This window comes from Heterodontus francisci, chromosome 2 (genome assembly GCF_036365525.1).
Source record: "Heterodontus francisci isolate sHetFra1 chromosome 2, sHetFra1.hap1, whole genome shotgun sequence".
NCBI classification, from domain to species: Eukaryota; Metazoa; Chordata; class Chondrichthyes; order Heterodontiformes; family Heterodontidae; genus Heterodontus; species Heterodontus francisci.
In genome coordinates, this window is record NC_090372.1 from 10,454,138 (window position 1) to 10,472,507 (window position 18,370).

Here is an 18,370-nt window from a genome sequence, read left to right on the forward strand (position 1 = left end):
GTAAATAACAGTTAAGGTAAGGGAATACTATGTCTCCTGCTCAATAAACAAAGACATCACACATGAGGATAATGATAACAATAAACTAATCAAGCCCATAACGAAATAATAGTAAACTGATCAAGTGAACAAAGAGCTTGCAGTAACCTAATCAGAATGGCTAAAGATGACGTTTTACCCTACTCAAGGATAAACTAATTAATCACCTTGTATGGTATAAGGCTAGGCCCAGAAAAGAGTATAAGTAGTAGAATCTTGAGACCCTCAGTGCGCAGCCAGAAGAGAAGACAGAAGAGATGACTTCAGTCAACTGGACAGGTCAGGAAACAGCGCCTCAGCAACTGGGCTTCTGCGGCCCGGGGTCCAATAACTCGACCAAATGAATCCCACTGCCGTTGTTAAGTATAACCATTTTCTTGGTGTCTATATGTTTATTACTTAATAAACTTACCGAATAATTAAGACAAAGCACCTGTATTGGGTCTATGTACATAGTTGCGAATCGGGGTCTATAAAAGGTGAGGAATTAATTGTGACAACCTTACAATACAAAACTTGTAAGTAGTGTGAACTGTGAGGATAGTGTAGAACTTCAAAAGGACAGGCAAGTTGATGGAATGGGCAGATAAGTGGCAGATAAAAGTTAATGCAGAGAAGTGTGAAATGATTCATTTTGGTAGGAAGAATGCAGAGAGACAATATAAAATAAAGGGTGCAATTGTAAAGGGGGTGCAGGAGCAGAGGGACCTGGGTGTATACGTGCATAAATCATTGAAGGTGACTGGACAGGTTGAGAGAGCAGTTGATGAAGCATTCATTGATAGGTTTCATTGATAGGAGCAGAGAGCACAAAAGCAAGGAAATTATGTTAAATTTGTATAGAACACTGGTTCAGCCTTAACTGCAGTATTGTGTTCAGTTCTGGATGCCACACTTTAGGAAAGATATGAAGGCATTGGAGAAGAGAGTGCAGAAAAGATTTATGAGAATGGTACCAGGGATGAGGAACTTCAGTTACATGGATAGATTGGAGAAGTTGGGACTGCTTACTGCTTTCTTTGGACGAGAAGGTCGAGAGGACATTTGATAGAGGCATTCAAAATCATGAAGGGTTTGGACGGGGGGGGGGGGGACGGGGGGGGGGGGGGGGCAGAAAAAAGAAAAATCGGAAAAACTGTTCCCATCGGTGGAGGGAGCGACAACTAAAAAGGTCTGCAAAGGAAATCCAACCCGAACCCCAATGCCGGACCCAGAAGTCTGACCCGAACCAAACCAGACGTCGTCGGGACCCGTTGGGGTCGGGTAGCAGACCTTTACATCGGTACAAAGGCCCGAGCCCGACGGGACCCGACGACATGTGTCGGGTTGGGTTTCCTTTGCAGACCTTTATCGAGAACAAGGTGGCATAGATTTATAGGTAATTAGCAAAAGAAGCAATAGCGACACGAGGGAAGAATTTTGCACAAAGCGAGTTGTTAGGATCTGGAATGCACTGCCTGAGTGTGTGGTAGAAGCAGGTTCAATCGAGACGTTCAAGATTGAATTGGATTGTTATCTGAAAAGGAAGAATGTGCAGGGCTATGGGGAGAAGGCTGGGGTGTGGCACGAGGTAAACTGCTCCAAGAGCCATGCAGACATGACAGGCCAAATGGCCTCTTTCTATAACAATTCAGTGATTGTGAATTTACAAAGATTATGCCCAATTTTTCTATGCCAAAATGTCATAGGAAAATAGGAATACCTTGGCCTTTGCTTCTTCTATTAATTTCTTCTCTGCCTCATTCGGATGCTGGTGCTCAGTTATAGCTCTGCTTTAAAAAGAATGCAAACAGATTTCTATAATTTTGCCATACAAAAGGAAATTTGAAACATAAAATCAAGCTAACCTAAAAGTGTTTAATGAAAAAACATATTAGTCGTGGACCAGTAGTTTCAGTAATTTTATAATATTTAAAGCACATTAGTAACCATTATAATTTCAGCATTTAAAAAAAAATCTGTTAATGGAATGTGAGCATCGTTGGCATTTATTGCCTACCTCGAATTGCCCTCCGTTCAGTCTATAATTGTGACCCCAAGTTTCCTGTTGCCTGCCATTTTAATTCTCCGTCCTCTGCCTCCTAAACTGTCTGAATGAAACGCAACGTAAGCTTGAGGAACAGCACCTCATCTTTTGATTAGGAATTTTACAGCCTTCCAAAGTCAACATCAAGTTGAACAATTTCAGATCATAATGTCTTCTCCATTGTTTCAGGCAGCAGCTATTGATGATTATGCAGTTTCCATTTAGTACACCTCTAGGTCCACCTTTTGTTTATTACTTGTCCCATTACCATGTCCTTTGCCTTGCACCATCATATCTTTAGTCATTTAATCTCTCCTGTCTTCCACCCTATCACAGACCTTTCCCTTTTGCTTTCTCCCCAGCCACTGTAAACCCCAATTTCCCTGCTCCTATTCTTGCTTAATACTTGTTACATCTCTAATTTTTACCAATTCTGACGAAAGGTCACCGACCTGAAATTTTAACTGTATTTTTCTAACCTGCTGAGTATTCCAGCATCTCTTGTTTTATTTCAGCCATTCCTGACGTTTGATTATTGCTTAATTACAGTATTCATTATTTCAGGGTCAATGTGCACATTCTGAGAAACAAGGCTGGTTAAACCAGGCAGACAGAGGTTTGCTTGACAATTTAAATGTTGGGCATTGCTCTTAAACTACATAATGGTATTATATAATCAAACAAATAAAATAAAACAAGGCAAACCACTTCTCATAATATCAGGTGCTAAGAAGTTTCCAACCATCCTTCAGACTTGCAAGTGCTGCACCCCATTTAAAGTAGTTACTCATTAATGAGACCGTACACCAGTTCTATCTTCTAGCACCATTTACAGTACAAGTTTTTGTCTTTTTTAGAAAAAGTACTAAACTTGACAAATATTGTTACTCTTCCCCTGGTTTCTGATGAAAGGTCATTGACTTGAAACATTAACTCTGTTTCTCTCTCCACAGATGCTACCTGACCTGCTGGGTATTTCCAGCATTCTCTGTTTTTATTTCAAATTTCCAGCACCACAGTATTTTTATTTTGTTCCCTTTAAGCTGCGCAAGTGTTCAGCAATCAAGAATGTGCCAAGCATGGGACAGCAGGACATGCACAAGCAGTGGTCCCTTTAAGATGCGTGCATGTGCGACAATTTTAAAGGGGCTGTGCAGTTCAAGAGATGGGCCATGCCCAGGAAAGGAACATTAGAGGGAACATTGGACCTTAGCGGTTCAGTAATTCACATCAGATCTACGGTGTGTAACAGAGATCTGAACTGGAGATTTATTCTTTTGCATTGAGCCCTCTCATAGGTGCATATTTATTTGCACCGTCAATTTGGTAAACCTTAGTAAAATACTGAAAGATGCCGTATGAATCTCTGCAGTTACAGGTTAGAAACGGGCAACTTTTTTTGCGGGGGGGTGGTTACATGTTTTAAGTTTATTCACAATTACAAAAGGCATAAACAGCACCACTGTCTTAAGGAGTCATTGGTGCGCCTTTAAAAAGAACATTTGTTCACCTTTATTTTTAAAGATGCAATTTTTTTTTTTAAAAAGATAATGAGTGCTGAGAAACATCAAGACCTGAAGGAACGGAATTGACAGAATGAGGTAGAGCAATTGATGTTCATGTTGAAGCCAAAACATTGCTGGGAATTACTCCTACATAGATTAAATCAGCTCCAAAATAAGTGAGAATGTATTGGACTTTCAGCGAAAGAAGATGGTGCAGAGCTTTAAAATGATTTGACTTTTTTTCTTTAAAAAAAGACTTGTAATCAGAACTTCCTACCTTGTCTGTTCTTTTTCTAGACTGCTCTCTAAATTCCGACAGTGCCTCTTCAAAGCATCCATTTCCAGTTGCAGATTTTTTGATTCGCATAACTGGCTCTAGAATAGTTTTGGGTGGGGAAGGGGGGAAAAAAAGGGTCAAAAATTAGGGAAATTTGATTTCCAAATGTTATCAATTTTCTAAGCCTTAAATCATACAGTTCAAAAGCACTTGCATGCAGGGTAACTACATTACTCCATTCAGTAATCTCCTTAAAGTCAGATTTTTTTTTTTTATTGTACACCTCAACTGATGCTGGTACCTCTTTCAAATGGGCATTGTTCATGAGTAAGCTTCAACAGTGAATGTTGGCAGGCTATTTGACGATTGATAGGATACATGGCCTGCACCTCAATGTGTTCTTCCAACAGAAGTCGATGGAAAGCGACTAGGAGGGGAGTGTGACTGAGTTTCTGTTCCCTAACTCAAATTAGAGACAACTGTAGTGCTCCTAACACTGCCTCAGCAAGATCAGCTAATTCAGCACAGACCAGAGATTAAACTGGGGACCGTCCTGTCCTGCATTGCTGTGCTGCGCAGAGGCCAAAATTTAGTAAAATAGTCCCTTCAAAATAGATTAGTGAAGTTTATGGTTCTAAAAGTCTTGAAAGGTAATAGTTTAGGGGGAAAAACATGAAAAAGTAAATGTGAGTCAGAGCTTATTGGGGTCAATCAGGTCACTATGACAAGTGAACTATAACTCCTCATTGCAAACCAATGTGAGATTCGTGAATTGGTCTTCTTGCTGATAGAACATTCATGGTCAGCAGGGAAGGAAACATAGCTCTGCCCAGGAGATTCAACTACCATTCTGGGAGACTCCCAAACATTCTGGGAAGCAAACTAGTTTACAGGCAACTCTGGATTTATTTTGCTGTAGCTAGTTTTGGCTTTGTATAAAAGTGCAAGTCCAAAAGTCGTCCCGAGCTTGCTCTGAACTACAAGTTACTCTATATGTAAAACACATTGTAAATCATTTTACCAAACTATCTGAAAATGTCTACAACTGCATGTTTTAACTGTCAATTTTAAAAAATGAACACAAGTCCTGTATGCTACCTTGAGTTGTAGAATTTGTTCATTCTTGGCTGCCCTTTCTAACTCCATCTCATTCAACAACACTTTTAAGGTGGCTTGGGATGCCCTTCGATCATCCAGTTTCTCCTGCTGTGACTCAAAGATTCTAACAGGATCCATTTGGAAAGTAGAAGGGGTTCTTGGAGTCTGTGGGGTAGGAAAGAGTTCATAAATTATTTTAAAGACATAAGTTTATCATATCACGATTTGGATGCCTCAAGATTTTGATCCTCAACAGCCATTATGTAGAAAAAATGCATTTTATAAAAAAAATATCACTTCAACCCCACCACTAACTACTTTTTGCATTCATCTTTGGAGTTCCTGGTCCTGAACCTCTAAACAAGCTCCATTTTCACCAGAATCAGACTGGTATGCCAGGTGAGAACTGGCAAACCAGTCCTATTCTACACTGAATCCTGAGCAAGGACAAGAGTGTGGGAACTCCTGGTAAAGTGTCTGCCCCCAAGGAACCACTGGCTTTGTAAAGCTCAGGTGAAGATTTAACCCTTTACAAGGCCCTGCAGGAAATCCCAGCTTAGGCCAAGACTTGATGTATCTAGTTCCTGGTCAAATTAACCTTCACCTCGAGTTTTGGCAGAAATGCTCCAGTACAGCCAAGCAATTATTACCAACTGTGCCCATCCAAATTTCTCTGCAGACCACCATGATAGGAGCTCCATAATAAATTTCCACATTAGCAGCAGAGTGGGCTGCTCTTCAGTTTACAAGATCTCTATACCTGATGCACTGTTAGCATATTTTGCTCTAAATGCAAGTACAAAATCTGAGCCAACTTCATGTGAACTTCATCATTGAGAAAAGCAACGAACCTGTTTGCACTCAATTCCTTCATGATCCTCAACAGCCATTATGTAGAAGAAATGCATTCAACATCCAGGCCAATGACAAACTAGTTGGAAGGAAAGTGTGGCTCCACAATAAGAGGCCAAATGAAAATAATTTACTGTGGTCAACACTGCAATCAAACCGCAACTTCATTATAACTCTTGGATCTTGCACAAAGCCATCCCACTACCCACAAGCTAAGGTTCTGACTGCAGTACTGTTTCAGCTCATATATGGGGAGCAACCACTTGGGTGTGATACCCAGGAACTGTCTCCAGTAACAGTTGCTGCTTGCAGAAAAAGGGAGGGTGGGGGGTGGGTGGTGGTGGTGGGCAGGGAAAAGAGAAAAGAGTTGGGGGTGGAGCAGGAAATGCTAAGCTTTCATGGGTCTCACCTGTGGCATGTCAGCAGAAATATCTCTGAAGGATTCAATCTGCCTAAGCTTCTGTTCATATTCACATTTTGCTGCTTGAATTTCAGCATCTTTCGCCTTCAGCTGGAAAATCCACATACAATGACATTTATAGGGACTTTTCTTTTTAAATAAGTAACACTAATATTAACCATATGGGGCACATTTTGTAGCAGTTAACAGTTACCTTCAATTATTAACTATGGATGAAATTCAAGTATAAATTGTGAAGTAAAATATAATCTACAAAGCAAAATAAGGCAGATGCTGGAAATCTGAATTAAAAACAGAGAATGATGAAAATAGTCAGATCAGACAGCATATGTGGAGAGGGAAACAGTTAACTTTTCAGGTCCAGTTTCTGAAATGGGCAAAAGGGTCCATTCTTGCAGCACAATGTCCAATGCCAGAAAGGCCATCTGAAATAGGACTCATCCCATATTGGCGCTGATGATATCCAGGCATCCCAGGCGGCCACTTTAAAAAGACATTAGGCCCCTTGCTTATGCTAATGAGGGGCCTAATAACAGTCTACGTACCCTTCTCCGAAATGAGTCAGAAATTGAGTGGAGCTTGGCATTCCAATTTTTCGGGTTCCTTTGCTGCCTAACAAAATGGCAGGTTTTTAAAGTTTCCTTGATTGTGGAGCCAAGAGGGACAGGGGTGCTCTTCCTAGCTCTATAGCAATATGTGGGGTGCTGCAAACCTGCTCCTCAATCCCTGCACCCCATTCCCCAATCTAATTCTGGTATGCTCTCTAACCAGCTCATGTTTGATCATGGGCCTTAAATTTTTTCACCATAGTTTCTTGATAGCTCCACTGTTTAAAATAGGCATACCTACATAGAAGATCAACAGGGAGCTGAATTCTAAACTCAAGTCAAAACAAAGAACGTAGCTTCATCTCTAATTGACGGGTGGGATTTTCTCTTCAATATATATTCACAGTTATTAATTTATCAGGGCTCTATACCAATCCTTTTCTTCGAATCAGAAAAATTTTCAAGAGTCTCATCAGTTTTTAAATAGACGTATGATGCTCTGCACAATCAAAAGCAATTCTGAGGTCAAGAAAGTTTTTAAAAATACCAAGTAACAAACTTCACTATACTTTTAATTTACTTTTACAACCATATTGAAATTCACAATAAATTGGAATCTCTTCAGTACAAAGTAATCAGCAAATATTCCAAGCAGTTAGGAAGATGTAACCATCATTGTGGAGAATTTGAGTGGAAACATCCTAATGTGGTTTTACAACCTGAGAAGTAGCAACTTTTAATGCCATTACCTGATCCTGAAGTTCTTTAATGGTTGTTGCATTTTTTTCTGCTTCTTCCTGCATTATCTGTAATATAGATGCCTGTTTTTTGGAGTCTTCTGTCAGCTGATCAAGCTGCTGGGTGACACTGGTAAGATCTTCACTAAGCATCTCCATCTGAAGATTGAAAAGCAAGGTGCGAGAACATTGGACCATAGCATGACTTAACATTAAAAACTAGTCATTGCATCTTATTTGTTAATGGGATTTCAGTTCGGAAGATATGGGCTGAAAAAAAAATCCCAGCATCAGAAACAGGGGTTCTCAGATCAGGGTAGAATTAAGTCACATTACTTTCTATTTATAAAAGACCACTCCCACAAAGGTTACCATGTGAAAGTAAGTGCAATTAGTATAAATTTGGATTTGCTATAGATACCTTCTTGGATTTAGTGGAGTAAGCTGCTCCCATAAGTAGCCTGAGCATTATGATTGAACCAAATTAATCTATCAGTACAACTCACCTATGTACAATAATACAAAGTAACACTTCACTCCTGCATATCTAAGTCATCTGAAATGATTCTAACAAAATAATTTCAGACTACACTCCTGCATTCCATTCTTGCAACCTTTCGCTGCCTGACTGCCCCACAGCATTTCATTTCAAACATCTCACTAACTGGTACGAAAGCATAATACTGTGAATGCTGGAAATCTGAAACAAAAACAGAAAATGTTGGAAAAATGCTGAGTATTTTATTTTTGTCTTACTGACTGGTGTATGTACCCATGTTTTATCTCTTGCTGTTCACAGGTAGAAGAGGAAAGACCAATCAAATCCCCGACTGTACCCACGTACGAATAAAAAAAAAAATTCTGGTTCGTGGGATGTCTGACATGTACCATCACCACTCCAAACCAAGCTAGTGAGAAAGCCACACAGCTACAATTGGTTTTCCAAATAGAGAACGCACACTCTCCCCCTATACACACATCTTATTCGCCTAACTCCAGAGCACTTAGGCACAGGTCGGCAGAGGTGATGCTTAGGGTCCCCTAAGTGCATAGAGGGGCACTGCTGGAACTTAACCAGCTAAACCTGTGGAGCCTACCAGCATAGAATACTGGTGTACTTACTACTTGACCAGCCAAAAGCATCCACGAGGTTTCAGCTGTGAATAGAATGGTAGGCGTAGCTACAGGTCTAGCTCTCCAGGTTCCATTCATGAACCAAATCCAGTGTCCTGGACTATTGTGGTCTTGTCCAATTCGGGCATCAGATTATCAAGTCTGCCACAGGGTTGGCTCAAGCCTTAATTTCCATAGTTCTCATCTTTGAGCCAACCCAACTCCAAAAGAAACCCCCTTCGCCTTCCTTATTTTCCCACCACTCCCCTCCGTTCACAAGTCTGTAATCGTTTAATCCACTTCTTCGTGAATGACTTTGGCAAGGGAAGCGTGCCATGAGGTGGACCCACATGGTAAGACACTGAACAATATGCCATCCCTCAAATCATTTTGCCTTTTTGTCATAAATCCACCTCACAGCTCACTCCTAGATATTACATATGGGAGACCCTTCCATTCCCTCACTAGGAATTCTGATTAAATCAAGAAACTGGACAAAGGTCTTAAAATCTCTCGGTAAATGTTGCTGAATATTAATGTCGCCATAACTGTTACACAATGGAAACATTCACAGCTTATTTCAGAATTGCATATAAGCCACCACGGAATAAATAGAGCACAATCTTTTTAAACTGTAGGTGATGACAGATGCCTCAGCTGTAGAAGACTAACTACAGGGTCCATAGATCAAATCCCAGTATTAATTGGTGTTCTAATGAGTTTGTGCCTGCTTGTTAGATAAAGCACAGCACAGTGGAGAAGCTCTTCATCTCAGCTGATTTGGTGGGGTAATAAACAGAACCCAGATCGCCCCCCCCCATCCCCAAATACAACTTCTGTTGGCTTGACTAAACACTGACTGTATGATGCATTTATGGGTGATCTGCCACATTTTTCTACAATTTTGCAAACTTAAAACAGAATATAAAAACATTGCTAAAATTCATTCATACATGCTGAAAATAAATTAAGTATCTCTAATTACTAAGGAAGTGGACACTGATGATAAAAAATAAAACAAGAGCTAGTGTACCAGCACAGTGTACCAATAAAATACGAGAAGTCATGTGCAAGGTAGTGCAAGTCATGCAGAAGTGCAGTGCAAAACACCAATACAGGTTGTAAAGGGAGATGCATGCACCTTGTTGGTGTCTTTGTTTTACCTTATTGCAATGCTCATTGCTTTCGTTCTCTTTCCTCACTACCAAATGGGCTTTGGACAAAATGTCCCAAACAAACATGGAAGTGGAACTTCAGATTACTGAAGGAAGATTTTGCAGCTGCTCTTGATAAACAGTTTGAAAGTACCAAAATAGGAGTAAGCACGAACAGAACGACACCAACAAGCATGTAGGCATTTATAAAAACAAACATTCAGGATTTTGTGGCAATTTAGAATACACTTTCTCTTCAAAGGACATTCACAAATCTTCCTGTGGAAATTAATGTAAACTACTTAAATTAGCAATTAAGATAACTCACAGATATAGTGCAATAGCATTTAAGCTTTTCAGTTATTCAAGGGACCTTTATGTTCTATCATTGATATCGAAAAAAGATGTTCATATGCACAAAAAGTTTGCGAAATGGCTCAATGAAAATGCCAGAAACTCAACTTGCAATAAAGGCAAAAACAGGTTGCATTCAATATTTCCACCTCTCAGAAGATTGATGCTAATGTTGAGCCTCCTGTTAAAGAAGCCATGAACGTTCAACTTTTAACTTGAGTAATTCTACGCTTTCCTGTTAAATCCCAAAGAAACAAGCAAAGAGTGTGAAAAGCAGAAGAGTGTGAATATTGATGGTCTCACCTGCACATTACAAGAATTTTCCTTTCTCTCTACAGCCTCTCTCATCTCCATGATTTCTTTCTCCTTTCTTTCAATCAGGACCTTGTTTTCCTCCTTAGCAGCCAAGGCAGTACTGTACTTCAACTAAAGCAACAGTAGAAAATGTTACTAATTTTGAGCATGTTACTAAAGCAAAACAGCTTCAAAACTTACTTTCAATTTATTTCACACAGCTATAGCATTAGTACATCCCAATTACAATGCCCAAGAAACAACATTTTGCTAACCATTGGAAGCCCACCCATTGAAACCAGCAATTTTTGGGCCTGCATAGTACAGTGGGTTAACACAATACTCTTTTGAAATACAGTGCAATATCTTTTGTCTGTTAGCTACAAGAGTTCTATGTAAAAAGGGCTTGGAAAAATTTAGTACAGCTCTTGGTAGGCATGAGCTTACAACAACTACAGTTAATGCAACATTTCTTAACAAACTTAGAAGGCAACACTTGCTGATGTGGGGTGTGGAGGGTGGATGGTCAGTCTTCAAAGGGTAAGGCTGCAACACAGCAGAGCACAAGTATCCATTAGCTTAATGGCCAATCCGGCAGGTTTTGTGGTAAATGTTCTTCTCTGCTGCCAGCTACAAATTACCAGATGTACTGAAGTGAATTTTGCAACTTGCCATGATGGGATTTGAACTCAATTTGAATTAGTAGCCCAGTACCATAACCACCAGTGCCAAATACATAATAGTACCATGGAAAGGGAATAATGAAGATTATTTTTCATTGTTTTGTCAAGAAAACACAATATGCCAAATGAGGAATTTTAATTAATTGATTGGAAACTTATATTAAACTTTTAATGACAAAAAAAAGGCTGGAAACATACAGTTAACTTTTTAAAAAACTGGAAGCCAAGATGGCCCCGTAATTTGCATCTGAAACACCTTTCGCATTCCAAAGCATCAGAGAGGAGACACCTGTCTGATGATCCTGTACCCAAAACAATGGCTTGCTCTACTGATTGAAATATCCAAGATTGCTTTTATTGCACGGCATTCAAAGCCATCCTGGGACACCAACATTGAAAGACAAACCCCTCCAAATGTAAATATTGGCATCCTGAGGCCTGAAGAGATGGAAACTCCTAACCTTGAATCTCATTAGAAGGTCCCAGAGAATACACTGAGGCAGTCATGTCCATCTCTGTGAAAGCTGGGAGTTTCCCTTGGACAAAGGCAGACAAGCCACTGACTCAAACTGTGCAGAAGCAGAAAGGCTGCATCCTTCTCTCTCTTTTCAGAAAGCCTGATGGAGCGTATGAAGTCCAACTTACTGGTTGCTAGATTCAAGAGAAGGACACCATGGGAAGGAAGCCACCTAAAAGTCTGCCTCCAAGCAAACCCTGAGCCAGGAGGGGCAGTCAAAGTGCACTTCTACCAGTCAAAGGCTCCAAGAATACAACTTCAGCCAGAAGACAATAGAATCATCCAAGCTCACAGATTGTATACTAATTTTTTTAAATTCTGGACTCTAATGCAACCACAAATCTACTTTTCACTCTGTAATCTATTTGTGTGCGTGGGTGCGTGCGTGCACGTGTTCGCGTATTTTTTATTTTATTTAGATCGGGTTTAGATTAAGTATAATAGGCTCACCTCTTTCTTGTTTAAACTCAAGAAAACCTGTCTGATTGGTTCTTTTACGATCACAACAAAGGTAAAACACTCACTGAGATGGCAAACACAACCCGTTTTTAAAAAAGTATAAACCCTGTTGCGGTCAAAGAAGAGGAAAGACAAGAGGGGAGCCTGTGACCCCTCCTCACCTGGCTGTAACAATTTGAAAAATTGGATCATGAAGAAGCTTGAAAGCTTTGAAGATACATGGCAAAATGGTTAGCAAATCAGTGACGAGGCAGAAACTCAAGATCTCTAGAAGAATGAAGGAGGAATTTAGAATAATTCCACCCGATTCCATACACACTGATTATGACAGAAGCGCAAGGAGAGCCAACTGTGTAACAGCCCCAACAACCAATTTTATCTGCAGCACCTGTGGAAGAGTCTGTCACTCTAGAATTGGCCTTTACAGCCACTCCAGGCGCTGCTTCACAAACCACTGACCACCTCCAGGCGCTTACCCATTGTCTCTTGAGACAAGGAGGCCAAAGAAGATGATTATTAAAGCATGAAATTGCTTCCTACAGTGATTAGTTAAACAACTATTACACTGAAAAAGGGAACTGGATAGGGTTGAAAACTGAATAAAAAAAGTCACAGGGAAAAGAAATTAGAGTAGGCAGTTCCAGTTGAAGAGCTAGCACTAGAGGAAATCTGATGGGCTGATTGTCCCCTCTAGTGCAGCCATTTCCATAAATTGCCATAAAAAGACAAGTGACCTGCTTCCAACTTCCCAGGCTTGTGTCCAAAATTGTTCTCGAAATAACCACTAGATGCTGTGCAAAAGCAGTTTGGGATGTCCTGTCAACAGCTTTAACCCTCTTTGGTGGGAAAACACTTGGTTTTCATTTTGTGCTTCAAGTATCAGGTATAGTACAGCCAAAGTTAAAACCCACATCCAATACCCTCTTGCACAGCCTGATGATGCAGCACCAATTCAACACCGAGGCACACTGCTTGTTAACGGTCAGTGACTCTGTTAGAGGACAAAGGAATTCATTACACAATTCTAGTTTTACTTTGTCAATAAATCTAAAAATCAGGAAAGTTATATAAAGATTCAATTATGTACACACTTATGGTCTGTTATTTAACTCACCTTGATGTCCTCCAATTCTTGGGTTAAGCCTGAAACAGCTTCAGTTTTCTGACTACATGAGCTTCTCATTTCCTGTATTTGACTCATCAGGACAGTTACCACTTCCTATAGCATGAAAATGAAGAAAAAAGTCAACTTTAATATTTTAGAAATTTCTCATGGATGCAAATACTTAATTTTCACCATTATCGCCACCTATTAATTACTGTACATGGTACCATGGACTTTCATTCCAAGTGGTTCATTTAGGTGTTTTTCAATTTCCCCAGTTTCAATTATATTCAGGTTTTGAGTGCAGATACCACTTTGGAAAAAGAAAATAGAAAAAATATATATATAAAAAATTTAGACTCAGATATACCCTTAAAAAACTTGAAATGCACCAGAAAAATATGCTTTTTAGTCCTAGAGTTCTGGATTTGGCTTTACCCAAACTATACTGCCAAAATTCCCCATGAAAACACTATCAAATCTCCTTTAATAAATTTACTACAATCATACAGATATAGCTATACCAATGGCTCGGTTATGGTTGCTACTGCGCAATTGAAGGAGTTGCAGCAGCCTTACATAAAGTTGAAAAGTGTCAGTCACTAACTATCAAGATACTCTGTAGATGTACAGTTACTGACAAGCCATACAATTAATTTTAAAACATTCTGGGCTAGCAAGTTCTGAAACCACAGAGAGATTGAACAGGCCTATGACTTGCACTGGTAACCGAACACGGTACATTCCAAATCACAAAGCATCCTTAGCAAACTTTTTAGTTGCTAAAAGTTTTAGTCTCCTTATCTAAGAAAGGATATACTTGCCATAGAGAGAGTGCAACGGAGGTTCGCCAGACTAATCCCTGGGATGGTGGGATTGTCTTAAGAGGAGAGACTGCAGAAACTGGGTCTACAGTTTCTCTAGAGTTTCCAAGAATGAGAGGTGATCTCATTGAAACTTACAAAATTCTTACCGGGTAGATTTGGATAGGATGTTTCCTCTGGTTGGTGAGTCTAGAACCAGGGGACACAGTCTCAGAATAAGGGGCAGGCCATTTCAGACTGAGATAAGGAGGAATTTCTTTACTCAGAGAATGGTGAATCTGCGGAATTCTCTACCCCAGAGGGTTGGGGAAGCTCAATCATTGAACATGTTCAAGACAGAAATCGATAGATTTCTGAATACGAACGACATCAAGGGATATGGGGATAGTGGGGGGAAATGGCATAGAGGTAGATGATCAGCCATGATCTGTTTGAATGGCCTACTCCCACTACCTATGATCCCATGAATAGAATATTTGAGTACCATGTTACTTATTACCTGCCTGAAGTATGCTACAGATTTTTCTTTACTCCATATGACCATAACAACTTTATAATTCTGCAGATCACAACTTCGGTACAAATGTGGTAGTGCGACTTAATGGGATTTTATCATCACATGCAAATGTAAAGTTAGATGTTTTGCCTATACAATGGACCACATTTATGAAGGACTGAGAGTAGTGAGAGAACCGTAACCTTGACCAGTTTACCATTAGAGGTAAACATCGATGTGCAAAGAATAACCCCAGAAGCCCCTCTCAAATTTGAGGATGTGTTCTATGTAGTTCTGTATAACAGCTTTCATCTCAGTCATATGTAGCTTCTGTGCAGATCATTCTTAAATCAAGACAGCAACTGTAACATTAAATAATCAACCTTCTCAATAATAAGGATTAAAAAAAAATAAACCGGCACATCTTTGATTATAATTGCTTAACGAGAGACACAAGCAAGTTAGTCAGTTCTTTTTCAGGTACTGGATTCTGTATGCAGGTCAACAGGCCCTTTTAATAACCAGAAAACAGATTTAAAAGCTTTCTGAGTTTGAAATGGGAAAACTAGGAGCAGAGGCCGGTTACTTGCTGGCATAATCAGCTGTGCTAAGTCATACAGGCTAGGAAAGTTCTACTTTTGATTGCTATTCTGCGTTGCATTAGCTCTCAGCATCAGTGGGATGGAAGGAAGGGAGAAGCCAGGACTTCTGATCATTATCCAACAGCTTTGCCGGAAATGCAGATGTGGACTTTGCTGGAGTGCAAGATCAAACTTGGCCATAATATACTCTTTACAGTAGTCAGTCTTCAGGAAATGAGGAGAAAATTAGATTTAAAAAAAGGAACAGGGAAAGAGAAAAAAAAAAAATCAGCTAAACTACATTTAAGCAGTAACTTCTTCAGATGCTTGGTGTGAAACAGAAGGCTACGGAATTAGTGCAACAATATCCATTGTTTCTTTCCAGGAAAAGTGGAACATATTTTTATTTTGGATTACAAAAAACAAGAGGGAGGAAGACTCGGTCTAGTTTTCTTTTGGAACAGTAGGTAGGAAATGCTGCTATTCTATTTCCAAATAGACTGCACAACTCAATGGGATCACATGCTCAGCTCTCATCTAGATTTTAACATTGTAAATCCTTGCTTTGAGTTCTGTTAATTCGCTGCAATTTTCAAATGTGATACTGCACAACTGCCTCAAAGTCACAACTCACACACCTGATCAGCAGCATTCTTCTTCTCTAGATCAGCAATAATCTTTTTTGCATCAGCCAGGCTATGTTCCATATTTTTCAGCTCCATTGCCTTAAACAGCAAAGAAAAACACATTATTCATAAATTCAAAAACTGTACATGAATTACACTAATTGCAACCAACAGTGCAGGCCACATTGCATTGGCATGTCCAAGATCCCATATGGATCTGACATGTGTGTTACTAAACAACCTTTTACCAAATGCAAAAAGAAAGTGACTAAATGGATTTGTTTTGACATAACACGTTTACCATTTCTGCATTAAGGCATGTGAAAAATCTTATTAGATGTAGTGTAAACAAATCCAGATGGCACAGTTCAATATTGTACAACTTCACATTAGCAGAACATGCCTAGTGGTCCAATAAAACTTTTTCCAACATCTTTACTGCAACCCCGTCTTAGTTAACGAGTATAAACTGGAGATCAGGTTTGTTATCTTCCTAGAGTGAAGAATTCAGATGCCCATTGGCTAACTTTTCTGGCCTAACAGGGAAGAAAAGTTTAACGTTTTGCTTTTGGGAAAAAGCACTTTTCAATTTTTTTTATATTTAAAAATGGCCCAGGTTTCGGAGAATGGCAAAAATGAGCTTGGATTGCACATAGTTCAGGCTTCCCTGCATCTGCAGTGAACATCAGAAGTACCAAAATGAGCACAAGTCCACAAGTGTGGCAGTAAAGACAGAAACCTTGTAGAAAAAAGGAACAGCTTCAGGAGAAGCACAAGGTGCAGCAACATAAAAGTATGCAAAGCTCTAGAGGGCCAAACAAATGGGCTGGGGAAATTTGTATAAAAACGTATATGGGTAAGTTTAGGATACAAGAATAAGTTTAATAATGTCCAAGAGTTAATTTTATTGAGCTATCATGTTACAATTTATAAGGGCATACAGTGGGGTACATCAGGAAGCAACAGCGACCAAAAAAGATTTGGAAAGACCATTGTGAGAAATGCCCTCACAGATGGCAGACTGTGGGAATATTTTTGGATCGACTCAAAGTTCCCTGGAATTAATCTGATTTTTTTTTTTGCACTACTAACATTTTCTCATGCCAGACACAGCTACATGAGTACATACATACCTGTAACAAGACTTCAAAAGTAAGATAGATAGATAGATTTAAACAATCATGCTTGTTTGGTTTTTCTTTTTTATCCTTGGATTATATATCTTGCCAATTGACTGAAATGGCTGGGAAAGTACTCTCCTATTCCTTAATCTGTTTCCATTTGACAACAGTTAGTCTTAGATTGGAGTCAGTTTTCACCCAGAGACAGTTTTCTTTCAACCAGTTAAGTGCCACAGGTGCTTCCCTGTAGGCTATTGACTTTAACCAGTGCACAACTGAATCTTATACATAGAAAGATTACAGGCTTGATCCCCAGTTTTTGTTCGTTAACTGAACTTGGTCAGGGTTGCCGTAGAGATATTACAAAAGAGAGGACATGGAGACGGGAAGCAGCCAGCTGAACTCAGAATTTCAAGTTACACATTGAACAGTAGTACAGGAACAAAAAACAATATGATATTGGCCCCTAGGCAAAGGGGTATGGGGGTGGTAATAGAAACAAATAAGGCCTGCTCAGTTTCCATTCAGACCTCCTCAGTATCATAAATACCTGTTGCTCAGACTTCAACAATAGTCCAGAAGACTGTTTCTTCAGCAAATCTTTTTCATCTAAAGCCTTCAAAAGCTCCCTGCATAAAGATACATCAATGGCTTGGTGAAAAAACAAAGCCACACTTCAAAACAGTTACAGGCACAACTATTTTAAATGAAATAAAAAATATTTTAAATATTCTTATTGAAAAAAGTATTTTAACACAATTTTTAATAACCCAATTAAAATGGCTACTCCAATACCATTTGACCGACATAATTACCCATTGGAAATGCACCACTAGATATTTATCTATACTTCAGTATGTTATCAAAGTTTTGACATGGATCTGCAGCTGGATGTTAATACAAGTTAATTGAAGTAAACAAATATAATGGAAATGCATAATGAAAGCATTAAATCTTCATTGTAGCCCAATAGACATTATTTGTGGTTCAGTGGGAAGGAAGAGGAGCTGGGGCCTGACACTTTATTCATAAAAATCTGCAAAAAATACATTACAAAACAGTTCCAATTTGACCTTCCAGCAAGTGCAAAAGAAATCAGTTTTCTTCGATAGAGTTGCCTCACAACGCTTGCCATTCCATTTTACATGCAATGTACTTTTACATTACACAGCAAAAACATATTTTGGTGCATACAGCCCAAGAAGCTTTACACAGGTTCCAGTCCCTTGGTATGCTATGGCGGGAGGAGGACCTTACACAGTGGCCTTTCCCCATTGAGCCTTTGCAGCGGCTGTTCCAAGCTTTAGTGTGTCTCAGCACGTAGTTCTGGACCTTGGAATATGCCAGTATGCAACACTCGGTCGTGGACAACTCTTTGCACTGGACCACCAGCAAGTTTCGGGCAGACCAAAGAGCGTCTTTCACCAAGCTAATAGTCCTACAGCAGCAGTTGATGTTTATCTCAGTGTGCGTCCCTGGAAACAGCCTGAAAGAGCGCAGAGTCCTGCGTTACAGCGCTGCTTGGGATGAAGCTCAACAA

At 39.6% G+C, this 18,370-nt stretch overlaps 1 protein-coding gene across 3 annotated transcripts in view; it reads right to left on the reverse strand.

The window, feature by feature from the left end:
* The window catches only part of kif15 (kinesin family member 15), an 81,045-nt gene that overhangs the window by 12,618 nt on the left and 50,057 nt on the right, over positions 1–18,370 (reverse strand). For 2 of the 3 annotated variants that reach the window (XM_068054415.1, XM_068054418.1), the window contains 9 exons: positions 17,381–17,459; positions 15,722–15,808; positions 13,192–13,296; positions 10,428–10,550; positions 7,516–7,662; positions 6,207–6,308; positions 4,946–5,110; positions 3,848–3,945; positions 1,742–1,811 (listed from right to left, as the gene is read on the reverse strand). In XM_068054415.1, coding sequence (XP_067910516.1) covers positions 1,742–1,811; positions 3,848–3,945; positions 4,946–5,110; positions 6,207–6,308; positions 7,516–7,662; positions 10,428–10,550; positions 13,192–13,296; positions 15,722–15,808; positions 17,381–17,459 — 976 coding nt within the window. The remainder of the gene's footprint in view (positions 1–1,741; positions 1,812–3,847; positions 3,946–4,945; positions 5,111–6,206; positions 6,309–7,515; positions 7,663–10,427; positions 10,551–13,191; positions 13,297–15,721; positions 15,809–17,380; positions 17,460–18,370) is intronic. The other variant, XM_068054417.1, reaches the window with a different exon arrangement.